The sequence below is a fragment of the Megascapheus bottae genome, chromosome 2, assembly GCF_031878675.1.
Source record: "Megascapheus bottae isolate mThoBot1 chromosome 2, mThoBot2.hap1, whole genome shotgun sequence".
Lineage (NCBI taxonomy): Eukaryota > Metazoa > Chordata > Mammalia > Rodentia > Geomyidae > Megascapheus > Megascapheus bottae.
Window position 1 is genome coordinate 3663873 of NC_143510.1, and position 15730 is coordinate 3679602.

At 39.1% G+C, this 15730-nt stretch overlaps 1 protein-coding gene and 1 pseudogene across 3 annotated transcripts in view; one reads left to right on the plus strand and one right to left on the minus strand.

Moving 5' to 3' along the window:
- Positions 1–15730, minus strand: part of LOC150066277 (leucine-rich repeat serine/threonine-protein kinase 2) — a 146463-nt gene that overhangs the window by 64633 nt on the left and 66100 nt on the right. For all 3 annotated transcript variants that reach the window (XM_090319800.1, XM_090319793.1, XM_090319786.1), the window contains exons 26-32: positions 15105–15198; positions 11682–11868; positions 11040–11221; positions 10575–10804; positions 9640–9767; positions 7379–7597; positions 540–741 (exon numbers count right to left, since the gene is read on the minus strand). In XM_090319800.1, coding sequence (XP_090175926.1) covers positions 540–741; positions 7379–7597; positions 9640–9767; positions 10575–10804; positions 11040–11221; positions 11682–11868; positions 15105–15198 — 1242 coding nt within the window. The remainder of the gene's footprint in view (positions 1–539; positions 742–7378; positions 7598–9639; positions 9768–10574; positions 10805–11039; positions 11222–11681; positions 11869–15104; positions 15199–15730) is intronic.
- Positions 1195–2065, plus strand: LOC150066278 (small ribosomal subunit protein uS5 pseudogene; annotated as a pseudogene).

Below are 15730 nucleotides of genomic sequence, written 5' to 3' on the forward strand. Positions count from 1 at the left end.
GGGGCTTGAACTCAGGTCCTCGAGCTCTCAGTTGCCTTTTTCACTCATATCTGATGCTCTACTACTTGAGTCATACCTCTATTCTTGGATTTTTGCTGGTTAATTGGAGATAAGAGTCGCAAAGACTTTTGTCTGGGCTGGCTTCAAACCATAATACTGAGATCTGGCCTCCTTACATGAAAGGAATTGAGGTGAGTCACCAGTGCCTGGCTCTACAGATTTGCTCTTTGTTTTGTGTCAGTACTAGGGCTTGAACTCTGGACCTGGTGTTCTTGCTTAGCTTTTTCACTAAAGGCTGGCACTCTACCACTTGAGCCACAACTCCAGTTCCTCAGTTTGTTTGCTTAACACATAATATATGATACAACAGCTATGCATGTGATGATAATCCAAAAACAAACAAACAAACAAAAAGGGCAATGGTTTAGTTAAGAATTGTATAGTTGTTCTCTTCGATTCTGAATATAGATTCTATACAACATTCAGACACATCTTTATAAACTGCTGTGAACAAGCATGGAAAAAAGGAAAACACATACCTGATTCGTTTAAGAAATGAACTGCATGAGGGAGTTCATTTTCATCTAACTGCAGCTGGTGTTCTTTCACTAGTTGTAGTAATCGTTTCCGGTCAATTACAGGAAATTCAATTGGCACGTTTTTGCGCTCAGATAAAATTATTTTCTCCAGTTCTACGTAGCAGTCTGGAATTAGCTGTCCCACAACAGGCTGATCTCGAATCTGTAAAATCACAAATAACAAGCTATAAAAGTCTGTTTATATCTCACATATGTCAGGGCATTGGCAAATTCAGAGTTAATAGTTTTTATTGAAATGAGTATATTTTTCAGAAGTGTATTTCTGAATAAAATTGAAAAAATGATGCTTACTCTCCAAACTGTAATGAGCAGAAGATGAAATGGAAATGGGATTATTATGGACACAGAGGTCAATTTTAAAGTGACTATCAAGTAGGATAGCATGGAAATATATCAATTTATCTAGAAATGCCATGGCAATATCCAAGACAAATGATTAATCATGAAAGAAGGATTTTGATTTTCTAAAGCATTAAGCTCATGTTCTGTAAATACATTAGCAAAAGACATCATTAAGCATAACAAATCATTTGGACTTTTTTTTATAAGATCAGAATACTGATAGAGTCCTTTTTCTTCTCCGGGAAGACACCACATGGCCCACGATGCTGGTGCAGTGGGAGGACCAGGAGGCCCAGACTGCCTAGGCTTGGGAGGTCACGGTGGCTTCCGGGGAGGTTTCAGCAGCGGTCTCCGGGGCCAAGGTTGCTGTCGTGGTAGAGGCAGGGGTCGCGGCCATGGGGGTCACAGCCACATGGCTCGTGGAGGCAAGGCCAAAGACAAGGAATGGATCCTGTCACCAAACTGGGCCGCTGGTTCAGGACATGAAGATCAGGTCTTTGGAGGAGGTCTGTCTTCTCTCCCTCCCAGGTCGTCCACGACTTCCTATCCTCTCAAGGACGAGGTGTGGAAGATATGGCCGTGCAGAAGCAGACCCGTGCCAGCCAGCACACCAGATTCAAAGCATTTGTGTCCATTGGCGACCACAGCAGCCATGTTGGCCTGGGGTGAAATGCTCCAGATACGTTGCCACTGCCATCTGAGGGCCATCATCCCGGCCAAGCTCTCCACTGTCCCCATGTGAAGAGGCCACTGGGGAACAAGATAGGCAAGCCTCACGCTGTCCCATGCCAAGTGACAGGCAGCTGCAGCTCTGTGCTGGTGGTCTCATCCCCACCCCCAGAGGCACGGGGATCATTTCAGCTCCTGTCCCCAAGAATCTGTGGACCATGGCTGGTATCGACGACTGCTACTCCTCAGCTAGGGGCTGTACTGCCATGTTGGGCAACTTCACCGAGGCCACCTTTAATGCCATCTCCAAGACCTACAGTCACCTGACCCCTGACCTCTGGAAAGAGATCGTCTTCAACAAATCTCCTTACCAGGAATTCACTGACTGCCTTGTGAAAACCCACATCAGAGTACCTATGCAGAGGACCCAAGCCCCAGCTGTGGCCACAACATAAGATTTTACACAAAAATAATAAAATGAATCAAGCTTGTTAAAAAAAACCCTGCCCAACAGGTTCCTCTCCCAGGTCAAAGGGTCTGGAGTGGGGGGCGCTGAGACACTGCCTTCCAACAAAGAGTGGGGTGTGCAGGAGTCTGGGAACCAGCATCTGTCCACTCAAATCTTGAGCCTGGCACCCTCAAGCTGGGAATCCCCAGCAAGAGGGCACCAAGGGGCCCCCCCACAGTCATAGACTCTTGGCCAAAATGGCAGAAACACAACAGGGAACTGAAGGGCACACCAGTAGCCAAGCTCGCCTTCTGAGAATCAGAAAGGCACGGCTACACCCTCAGAGCCCACCCCTGGGAACACAGCAGACACCAGCTGGTCCAGCTGAGAGCTTCTGGAATCTCCCAAACTCCAGACCCTTGGCCGGGGACCCACCCCTGGAAACAGCGCAGGAAAACCAGCGCACTGGGACTGAAGTGCACAGACCCATCCGACGGCCCACTGTGAGGCCACTGGTTGGGCTGAGAGCTAGTCGTGCAGCTGAACACAGCCTCTGGGAACAAGACAAACACCTGCAAAAACTGCAAACTCTGACCTAGCCAGCAGTGGAATCAATTTTGCTGAGAACCACAGGTTTACACAGATTCCCAGAACCACAGATCCCAATCCAAGTAAAGACCGCCACCTACCCAGCACAGAGCAAACTACAACAACAGTTCTCGATGCCTAGGAGAGTGCAAAGATGAATTATGACATAGATAAATGATCAAAGTCCCATGCACTCTATCAGACCACAGTGGAGTCAGACTAATTCTGAACAATGTAGTCAAAGTCAAAAACAATCACTTGGAAACTGAACAACACACTTCTGAATAACTCCTGGGTAACAGATCAGATCAGAAATGAAACCGCGAAACTGCTACATGATAAAGTAGGAGAGACACTGGAACTCATAGGCACAGGCAAAAGGTTCCTGAACAGAATCCCAGGATCACAACAGATTGGAGAGAGACTTGATAAATGGGACAACCTAAAAATAAAAAGTTTCTGTACAGATAAATACATAGTCGCAAAAGTAGAGAGACAGCCAACCAACTGGGAAAAGATATTCACCAACAATACATCTGACAAATGCTTAATATCCAGTACCTACAGGAAACTCAAGAAACTAATCCCACCCAAACCCAATAAACCATTCACTAAATGGGCAAGGGAACTAAAGAGAGACTTATCAGAAGAAGAGATTAAAATGGCAGAAAAGCATATGAGAAAATGTTCTTCATCTATGGTCATAAAGGAAATGCAAATAAAAACAACCCTAAGATACCACTTTACCCCAACAAGAATGGCCAAGATTTTGAACTCAGACAATGACAGTTGCTGGCGGGGTTGTGGAGAAAAAGAAACCCTGCCTCACTGCTGGTGGGAAATGTAAACTAGTTCAGCCACTCTGGAAAGCAGTGTGGAGGTTTCTTAAAGAACTGAAAATAGACCTTCCCTATGATCCCGCCATACCACTTCTGGGCATCTATCCTGAACATCATGACCCACGACATTATAAGAACACCTGCTCAGCTATGTTCATCTCTGCACTATTCACAATAGCCAGGTGATAGAAACAATTCAGATGCCCTACTGCAGATGAATGGATACAGAAAATGTGGTATATATACACAATGGAATTCTACATAGCCAACAGACAAGATAAAATAATGGCATTTGCAGGGAAGTGGATGAATCTAGAGGGAATCATGTTGAGTGAGACAAGTGAAGACCTAAGGAACAAAAGGCGCATGGTATCCTTAATATGCGGTTATTAAATCCAAAGAGTACAAGAGCGAGGACTCAATAACTGTATACCCAAAGCTATGGACATGGTAATGGAAATATAAACGTAACTATATAGACATAAAAACCTATGCCTCTATAGACATAATGTATTCTTTCATAAATTAATATGTTTCTATGACATACAAACCCTTAGCCTAATTTTGATTAAGTTCTAAATACTAAGTCCCAGTGATTATAAGTAGAGATCCCCTCCTTGGACGCTTGTTTGTTAAACTTGTCATTTAAAATATGATGTAAAAATCAACGTTAATAAATTCTTTAATAAAAAAGGAATATTGACCACATTTTCTGCTTGTTATTTAGAACATGTTGCTGTACACTGTAATGATTAACAGTGAAATCTGGAGACACAAAATTACATGAGTTATGCTTTTTCATGAAACTTTGAACCTGAAAAAATAGAAACTCTCTAAATACCAATGATTCTGACAGGAAAGCATGCTCATGGTCTGTTGCAATTAGAACCTAATCCCTGTCCAATAATGGAGAAACAGGAAGTAAGTTTTTAAAAGAGCAGTCTTAGGATGACAATTTCTATATAGACATATTTCCCAAACCACTGTTTCTTTGACAATCAAATTTTAAAGAGAAATACATCTCTAACGATAATAGCCAAAATACTTTTAAGGACCACCAGAGGGCAAACTATCCCCATTTCTGAATTCCCCCCCAAAATCATGTCTTTTTTTACCTGACTATATCAATCCAAATTTCTGCTTATTTAGAATTCCTGGATGTTGGTGGCTCATGCCTATAATCTTAACTACTCAAGAGACTGGGGTCTAGGTTTGAAGCCAACCTAGGCAGGAAAATCCATGGGATTCAGATCTCCAATTAACCAGCAAAAAGCCAGAAGTAGAAAGGTGGCTTAAATGGTAGAATGCAATCCTTGAATGGAAAAAGCCAAGTGATAGCAAAAGGCCCTGAGTTCAATCACCAGTTCAAACACACACACACACACACACACACACACACACACACACACACAATACTCCAGCGTAATGAACCAACCACATTACCTATGCATTTTTTCTCAACTGAAACATGCAATATATTTTGACAACAGTGATAAAAAAAAAAGCTATTGGGGCCGGGAGTTTGGCCAAGTGCTACAGTGCTTGCCTAGCATGCACAAAGACTAGGGTTCGATTCCTCGGGACCAAATACAGAGAAAAAAAGCTAGAAGTGGTGCTGAGGATCAAGTGGTAGAGCTCCAGCCTTGAGAAAGTCCAAGGACAGTGGTAAGGCCTTGAGCTCAAGCCCAGGACTGCCAAAAAAAAAAAGAAAAGAAAAAAAGCTATTAAAATATTCTAAACCCCACTGAAATTCCTCAAGTACAGGGATAGTCTTAGAAGAAAACCACATGGATAAACAGAGCACATTCTGCATATGTTTTTTAAAGGTATCACCTAATAGTTACATCCCACAGAGAGTAAAAACAAACAAAGAAAAACCTTCAGTCCTTAAATCCTTCTTACTAAAAATGCCAACATCAATCCTGCATCCCAAAACATTTTAGAAACTGTAATAAATGTGGCATTGGAAGAAACAAGCACACAAACAGTCTTCTTGGACACTGAAAAATCAATTCATTCATACATGGCTCATTAGGTTTTTAGATAGGAATATTAACTGCAGAAATAAACAGAACTAAACTAGCTGGCCAAAATGGAGTTATACCCGAGGTGACCATGTAATTTATCATCCACACTGTAATGCTTTTGAGAATGTAGTGGGCCATTGTTAATAGCTATGTTTGGACTTCCCAGGCCAAATAGGGCTCTAGTTATAAGCTATGATTTTGATCATTAGTGCTAATGAGCTGAGTCAAAAGAGACAAAATGAGATTTGCCCATTATATTTATTCTGTTGATCTCTCCACAATACTTTCCAGCACAGTTTACAACCATGGTCCCGTTTACAGCCAAAGGAAGATTTCCTTGTCCTACAACTGTTTGAAATCCTTGGTGAGCAATTTATTTGTGTTTTACAAACATTTGCCTTACCAGAGAAGAATTTAAAACATAAATCCTAACTTGTAATCTCCAGTTGTACAAGCTCAGTTAATTACTTAGACATGACCAAAAAAGGATTTAGCCATCTTGACAAATCAATAAAAAAAAATGTCTCACACTATTAAAAGAAAATAATGGTCTGAGCAAAACCATGGAGAAGCCACAGAGAAGAAAAAGGCAATATAAGATAAAACTTCAAACACAAAGAACCAAATGGTGAGTTAAAGAAAAGACAGAGGATTCTATAACCCAAATATTCACCTTCATCCTTCGATTGACTCACTATGACAAGAAGTCAGGAGACAATGGCATCAAAGAATTTTCTCCTTTAGAAATACTTTCTGTGCAAGCCAGGTGCTGATGGCTCATGCCTGTAATCCTAACTACTAAAATCTTCAGATTACAGTATGCAGGCAGCTCTGGCAGGAAAGTCCATGAGACCCCTTATCACCAACAAACTCACCAAAAAGCCAGAAGTGGAGCTATGGCTCAAGTGGTAGTATACCTGCCTTGAGTGAAAAAGCTAGCAGTCAATGCCTAGACCCAACTACCAGCACAAAAGGAAAGAGAAGAAAAAAAGAAAAGACTTTCATACTCTAGAAGCAGTCTCTTCATTTCTCCCAGAATCCAATATGTTTTTATTCCAAGTTATAAGAATTACAAATGAGGTACAGTATACATAAATAAATCATATTAAAAAAAGTGAGGCAGAGAAAGAAAATGACTTGTTCTTACTATCTAGCATTTGGTATTTACTGAGCAGCTCTAGTTTCAGAGGTTTCATGTTGGAGAATAAAGTCTGACCCCAAGAAGCCCATCCAGCTCTTATCTATTCACCCTCCATTCCAGATTATTCCAGGATGGCTTTGCTGTACAAACAGGTAATATATATGTGTAAATGAGCCTAGCAGGCAGTATGTTTCTTAAAAGGTAGCCACTGTGTATGGAACATATTTATTTATAATGATAAACTTTGTTTTCTTGACCATAAAATAAATAAATAAATCTATCATTTAAGAATCAAAAGTACTTTAATAATTCTAATGGCTCTGAAAACACAATTTTGAGGTAATTGCTGACTTCTCAAGATTGTGTATGTGTGCATGGGTGCGTGCCTGTGTGCATGCGTCTGTGTGTGTGTGTATGTGTGTGTGTGTTGGTTCCAGGGCTTGAACTAAGGGCCTTCCACCCCTGTTTGGCTTTATTTCATAGTTATTAATGCTCTACCATTTGAGCCATGCCTCCAGTCCAGCTGTTTTGCTGGTTATTTTGGAAGTGGGCTCTCTTAGACCATTCCCCATGGTTAGCTTTGAATTTTGTTCCTCTAGATCTCAACCTCCTGAATACCTAGAATTATGGGCATAAGCCACCAGTGTCTGGCAAAATTTTTGATATTTCTAAGCCATCACATACTATGAGAATTGATCCTATGATGCAGGCATACAACTCATTACCTTAAAATTTAGACTCTCATTTATGATAGTTTTCCGAAGTTTGGCTAGAGCATCTGATTCCTCTGTGGCATTCACGAAGTGGTAATCTCGAATTGCAGGAAAGCCTCTCTTGTTCAACAGCTCCTTGGTGATTTTTCCTATGCAGGCCTTGCGCTGCTTCTCATCAGAAACATCCAGATGTGTGCCCACAAGAATGACGGGAGAGGAGGAAGCTCGAGCCTACAAGGACCAACATAAAACACATCTGCATTTGCTTTAAAAATCAATGCTGAACAAGATGAGGGGCGCGGGTTGGAGGGAGGGAAATGGGGACTAAAACATGAGAAAGGGTATCAATGTATGTAAGGTAATACACCTTCTATCTGGTGAATATAATGTAACCCTTCTATTATTTACAATTAAAAAATATATGGAAAAGATCAATGCTGAAATCTGCTGCATAGGAGGGTCAGCTGAGCAGTAATGAAAAACTAAAAGACTCGAAGAATAAGAAAAATACAACTGTGTTTTCTTTCTGCTACAGTCTGCATGGTTCCCACCCCTCCTCCTGCAATATATATGTGCTGAAAATGTAATCAGGAAGACAGTAGTATGGAAAAATGGGAACTTCTCTAACTTTTGCCATGAACTGACACAACAAGAAGGCCCTCACAATCCCATGATCTTGAACTTCCCCATCTCCAGAGGTACCAGAAATATATCTTTGCTCTTCATAAATTACTCGGCCTCTGGTATTCTGTCACAGAAACATAAAACAGACTAAGACATTTTCTCAAACATAAAAGAAATACATAACCTGAGAAATATGCAAAAGGAGTAGCAGTGCATGCCTATAATCCGACCTAACTTGAGAGGTAGAGATAGAAGAATCACACTTGGAAGCTGGTACAGGCAAGAACTTAGCAAGGCACACCATTTCCAAAAACAGTCCAGTGTGGTAGCACATATGTGTGGTTCCAGCCTATAGTCCTAGCTTTTCAAGAGGTAAAGGTAGGGAGAACCATAGGTTTGAGACCAGCTTAAGCAAAGATGGCAAGAGATCCTACCTAAAAGCCAAAGCAAAGGGACTAGAATCATGGCTCAAATGTCAGTAGAGTGCCTTCCTAGAATTGATACACACACACACACACACACACACACACACACACACACACACACAAAGCTATTTTATGGCCTTTTAAAATTTAAATCTTAAAAGACATTTTGAGTGTCCTCTCCCATCAGTCATATGCAGTTCTTTATTTCAGTGTTCAAACCAGGTTCTTTGCATCTAAATTAAACAATCATTTAGTAAGCCCCCACGTCAGACCAAAATACCATAATATACTTTGTATTTTCCTTTATGTGTGAATTTTATCTCCTGAGTCACCTTAAAGACACTCAACTTGGAATCTGGTACCTGTAATAAAACAAAAACAGCCACAAAAGCAATTATTTTTGACAATGTAGTATTGATTTGCCCATGTTGCTCAAGTACTAGAGCACCTGTCTGGCAAGCACAAAGCCCTGATTTCAAATCCAGTACATTGAAAAAAAAACCCAAAACTTGTGATTGGGCTACTAAGATAGGAGGATCACAATTAGAAGGCTGGCCAGGGCAAAACCTCCAAGAGCTCATAAAAATCAAACTACTGTAAATGCATGTGAGTGTGGTTTGAGTGGTAAAGCACATTTGTAATCCCTGAGTTCAATTCAAAGTGCCACTACAAAAACAACAACAACAACAAAAAAAAACAGTGAAACAATGGTCCAAGGTAACTGAAGTCAGGCATTGGTGGCTCAAGCCTATAGTCCTAGCTTTTCAGGAGGCTAAGATCTGTAGATACTTCTTTGATGCCAGCCTGGGTGGGAAAATCTGTGAGACTCTTTCCTCCAGTTAGCCACCAAAAAAAAAAACAAATGTAGAACAGAATCTCAAGTGGTAGAGAGCAGAAAAACTAAGGGAGAGACCTCATCTTGAGTTCAAGCCCAATACCTGCACACAGGCACACTCACATATGCACACACAAAGTAACTAAGCAGATGTAGTTCCAGGTTTCATTGCATAAGTTCTGATAATATTCATTCACTACGGAATGTACAGCTTTTAAATCATAAATTTATTACTCAGAAAATTTCCCAACTCACAATTTTAAGCTTTTTAATAAGAATAAAACAAAAAAATGAGGAAACTTTTGGAGCATAAACCAGATGGGGGTGGAAGGAGGAGGGGAAGAGAAGAGTGGATTATCTTCTATTCTGCAACGATCAAAACAAATCACCTTTATATTGAAGAGCCAGGGTTTCATGGCGTCCACTTCCGTGTGCCCCTGACTGAGATCATAGACAGCAAGATACAGGGCTCGCTGGGTCATGAAGTGGGGATGAGTGCTGTAGAATTCTTCACAACCTATATGAAGGTTAAAGCACTTTTAAATCTAGGCAATAATCATTTCTTCCTCTATATTTTAAAGAAAAAGACAGAGATTGGAAGCAGAGTTTACTTTGTAGAGCACCAGCCTTGGAATGAGTACATCAAATCCTGAGTTCAAGTCCAAACTCCAGAAAATGAACAACACCCTTTCTTGGGTTGCTGGTAGTTCCCGCCTATAATCTTAGCTACTCGAGAGGCTGAGATCTAAGGACTATGGGTTGAAACAAGTTCGGGCAGACAAATCTGAGAGACTCATCTCCAATTAACCAGCAAAACCCCAGAAAAGGAGGTATAGTTTAAGTGGTAGAGCACCATTGATTGACAGTCTATGCAATCTGCATCCTTTCATCTCCTTCTATATGTTCATTCACCCTGGTGTCAAAGGAACAAGACTGCTTTGGAATCATTCTGTAAGATCTTCAGCCGGGAGTTTGATCTAGTGGTAGAGTGCTTGTCTAGCATACAAAAAGACCGGGGTTCAATTCTCAGTACCATATGCATAGAAAAAAGCCGGAAGTGTTGCTGAGGCTCAAGTGATAGAGCTCTAGCCTTAAAAAAGTTCAAGGACAGTGCTTAGATCCTGAGCTCAAGCCCGGGACTGACAAAAAAAAAAGTCAAACAGACTGATATATAGAATAGAAAACATCATTTGTCAAATTCCTCTTCTAAATTAAAGGCAAAAATAATATCACACACACACACACACACACACGCACACACACGCACACACACACACACACACACACACACACACACACACACATTACCCAGAGAAATAAATACCTGCAAAGTCCCACACATTTAGAATGAGGTCCTTCCTCTTCTTGCCCCTGATTTGGATGGGCCAGTCTTTCACATCAATGCCAACTGTGGCACCCTGAATCCCAAGATCTGATTTCTTGGTCTTCATTAACTGCTGCAGTAAGGTGGTTTTGCCACTCCCAGTATTTCCCACAATCATGAGCTTCATTCGGTTGTAGGGCACAGCCTTTTTTAACCGCTGCTGAAGAAATCTGGTGTTTGGAAGATAAAAAAAAATGAAAGAACACATAGCACAAGTGTGATTTAGGTCATCTCTTTTAAACTGAATAGCATATAGGCAGACAGACATGGAAAACAGCACATGGCACTTTGAATATTATTAAATAATACTATTCATCTTCCTGTATTTCACCTAAGGCATCAAAATCTCAGATAGGACATTTACAATGAATGTATGAAAAATCAATAGAAACAATATGTTCTAACCTGATGATGTCTTTGGCTTTGCATCCAATATGCTTAAAATCAAAATTTAGACGCAATTCATCCAGAGGAAGATCCCATATTTTGCTTAATTTCCCCATCTCATTGGGGAATGATCTCAGTTCCAAGTTATGACTGACATCTAGAGATGTCAGATTTTCAAGACAGCCAATCTCAGGAGGAATCTTAATATAAAAAAGAAACAAAAGTAATAGTAAAGGAAGAACGCATTGGTGAGTGAGAAGGAAGTATAAGGTCCCAGAAACAAAGGCTTACAGATATCCTCTGCAGTATGCACCTCCTTTCATAAGCGTTCCAAAAGCTGCTGGTGGCTCACACCTGTAATCCTAGCTACTCAGGAGGCTAAGATCTGAGGACTGAAGTTCAAGGTCGGCCCATGCAGGAAAATGCACAAGATTCTTATCTCCAATCAACTCCCAAAAAAGCCAGAAGTGAAGCTATGTCTCAACTGGTAGAGTGCCAACCTTAAGCAAAAAAGCTCAGGGACAGAGCCCAGTCCCTGAGTTCAAGTTCAAGGAAGGGCACCAAAAATAAAAAAATTTAAATGTAATTTCTGATCATGAAAACTATAAAACATACTTTCTAAAGCTCCAATACTTTTCACAAATAAAAGTGTCCTCTTACCTCCTTAAGTTTATTATGGGAAAGATGCAGTTTCTCCACTCTAGACCATGTGTGTGCTTTTTTGCCCAAGTCCAAGATGCTGATGTGATTGTAGCTAAACAAGAGTTCCCTTAAGTTCAAAGACTTCCAGTGTGCAGGTCCAGGCAGAATTTCAATGCCATTGTGGCTCATGTCCAAGGACCGTAAGCTAGAACAACACAATGCCGATATGAGATCTGCATGAAATAACCATCACAAGTAATTTTCAACAAAGAATAAGATATAAGTTTAATGCTTCTATTCTTTGCATTGCATCTAGGTGGGCATGTAAGTGTGTGGATACGTGCAGGGACACATGGGTCACACAAAATGTAGTTTCCTTGGGATAGCAGTTGGAACAAACAAGGACCTCTGAAAACAGCTTTCTCTGCAAGTGGTCACAACTGTCATCCTAGCTACTCACTATAGATGCTAAGATCTGGATGTTCATGCTTTGAAGCCAGCACAGGCAAAATCTCATGAGATTCCTTTATGCCTAAACCAATAAGCTTGACATAGTGGTGTGCAACTGTCATTCCAGCCACAAAAATGTGTAAATAGGAGGAGTGTGGTCGAGCCCAACCCAGGCAAAATACACAATTCTATTTATAAAATAATGAAAGCAAGAAGGCTAGAAGTATGGCTCAAATGGTAGAGTACCTGCCTAGTAGGAGCAAGGCCCTGCAAACATTTTTAAGCATTTACTGACCAATAGGATAGTCATAGGCAGTTATAAATTATTGGATAATATTTATTTATTTTAACTTTAAAATTCCAACAACATAAACAATTTAATTATTACTTATTATTAATTTAATAGCAATTAAACAATTAAAATCCTACTGCCCAGTACATACATCATTGTAATATGTTGTATGTGTAAAGCTTTGAATGTTTTCACCCTAAAGAAATGACCATTTCTTTAGTATGTGTATTTTCCATGGCTTGAAATTCACACAATCTGTGCATGCACTGAAATGTCATGTAGTAATGCATATAGGAAGGCATAAATGAAAACAAATCAAGATCCACTTTCTTTGATGTAGTTCAGGTATATGAATATGTCAGTCTGAAAGGAGAAACAGACCTGTACCATACACATGTTTATGGTGAATGAAAAATTATCATTGGCATTGATAGCAATCAGTCTAAATTATAATTTCCAGTGATTATAGAGGGAACCCTTCAGAGATTGGGTCTTAGAGATAATTGTTATAGCACTGGCACATTCTTCTCTAGAGGCACCTTTCATTATAGCAAATGATAGCACTGGGCATAGAGCATGGCCTGTGACAGTCACTTGATTCCAACTGGATGTTTTCAGACAGGAGTGCTATTCAAAGTTGGCAAAAAATGAATAAGAAGAGCCAGCCAAATTGAGGTACCCCTGACTGTGCAACAGTCAGACTTTTTAAGTACATATTGGGCTCTTACCGAGAGACTTAAGAACTGAATAAGTTAATTCTCAACTCACATTGAGGCACCTGTAGATTTTTTAAATTGATTAAATATTTGCCCTGGTTATCATGAAAATGCACAGAAACTGAATACCCTTTGGCTCACATCTGTAATACTGACTACTCAGAAGGCTGAAATGTGAAGATTGGATCACAGTTCCCAGCTACTGTGGGGCCAACAAATCTGAGAAACTCCTGTCACCAATTAACTGGCAAAAAACTGGAAGTATAGATATGGCACAAGCGGTAGTGTTCAGCTATAAGCAAAAATGCAAAACAAAAGCTCAAGGTTCCATGTTTGAAGCTCATTACAGGCACCAAAAAAAGCATGGAAAGTAAGAGGCTAGAGATAATACTAATAGTCCATTGTAGATAATTCTTGTCTGTCTAACAAGCAATGCATTTAAAACAAGGCTGAGAATCAGTGGGTTTTCACAAAGAAGTGCTTCTTTATATTCCATCAGGACTAAACATGTCTAACTGCTCATTTATAACTAAAAGCAAAACACAAAAATGAATCAGAAGGATGGAAATGGGCACCTGAGGATCATTTCTAAACTATGGTACAATTAGAGACTGAATTATATGTTTAGTGCCCTGGGCAGGAAGAAATTTATGTCATATGCTTTCTTTATCTACCATGGGGAAAAAAGTACACATATCCAAGCATTGTCATTTACTAGGAAGTGGTGCTGTGGTTCAAGTGGCTAGTGGCTAGAGCACTAGCCTTGAGATGAAGAGCTCAGGGACAGCGTCCAGGCCCAGAGTTCAAGCCCCATGACCGACAAAAAAAAAAGTACGCATACCATAGCAAATATTTTGCTTTGAAATGCATGTTCACAAACATGTTACATTTAAAATACAACACTACCTTTATTTAATAGGTAATACATAAAAGTTCCATATAAGATCCTATATGTAAGAGTTAAGAGCCTGAAGCTGAACCAACCAGTGTTGACTTATACAAAGATAACTCATCTCTGTGCTGAGATTAGACTAGAAATAGTAACAGGAGCTCAATGGAATAATAAGGAAGAATAAAGAGATAGCCCACAGTCCTACAATTGGAAAAATGACTGGCACTTCAAAAGCTAGATTTAAGTTAACCAGTCTATGTTTGCCTGAAAGCATTAATGAAAAGATTATAATTACTATTCACCTAAATATGTAAATGTTCATGCACATAAAAGCACTAAAGCAATAGGATTATAAATTTGGATTATAACTTATGATACAATTGCCAGTGACTCACTTCTGTAATCCTAGCTACTCAGGGTGAGATCTGAGAATCACAAATTGAAGCCAGCCTAGGCTAACAAGACTATGAGACTCTTAACGCCAACTAACCGGCTGAAAGTTAGAAGTAGTGGAATGCCATCCTTGAGTTAAAAAAAGAAAGCCAAGCAAGATCATGGGGCCCTTAGTTCAAACCTCAGTAGTGACAAGCTCATGTGTATGTACTCACAAACATGTACATACACACATACCATACACACAAATGACAACATACTTATAATCTTAATGCCCATATTTATAGTTACAGGAAGATTTTTATATATAATGAAATTAACCCCAAGCCTCCAAAATCTTCACCAAAATTATCACATACATACTTAAATACAGTTTCAAAATGAATAGTATTTTGCAACATATCAGCCTCTGAAATCAATTACAATTTGAGAATTAAAGTGATGGCTAGTTATGATCATCTCGCTGGATTAAAGCAATGTATCAATTAAATAACCAGTTGTTTATATACAATAGCTCAGCAAATATAAAGGTTTAAAGACTTCAATCTTTTGTCTAGTGAAAAATCAAATTCTTACACATATAAAAATTAAGCTAAGAAGGTTTATAAATTAATTACACTTACACATCTAAATGAAAATCATGTTTCTAAGTATCCTACTTTCATGCAGTTTTAAAAAAGAAACAGTAATACACTTACTGTGGTAGATTTAAAATTACATCTGGAACACATGTAAATTTGTTTTGAGATAATTTTAGGTTGGTTATGGAAGAAGGCAAAAAAGGCATAGCAGCTACAAGAAAATAAAAATAAAATAGTGAACATTTTAATTATTTGAACTAATCTCTAATAAATGTAATCAGAGCATTTTCTAGTGATATTCCACTTAATTTGATTTCCATCTTCATACTAATAGAATAAAACAAGTTTACTTTATAAAATAAGGTAACATGTTTAACAGCTCCATAGGATAAAAACCATGCATATATTTATTCAAAATTTATTATAAAACCTTAAAACAATAATATCATAGATGTGTTATATTTTAAATATGACTCTATACATATTCAACAGGTCTGACACCATACAAACATAAACTATACAGCACAGATGTATAAAAATTATTAAAATATTCACTTGAAATTATGTGATGTGTTACATAACATAGAGTATAGATTAGCTTAAATCACTACTGGATAAATAGAAAAAACACCTTTGAACAGTTTACTAATACGTAATATAGTATAAGGATAAAACTTATTTATGGTACAATCTCAAAAATAGTGCCCTATAGACCAATGAGAAGTGCTACAACAGTAAAAAGA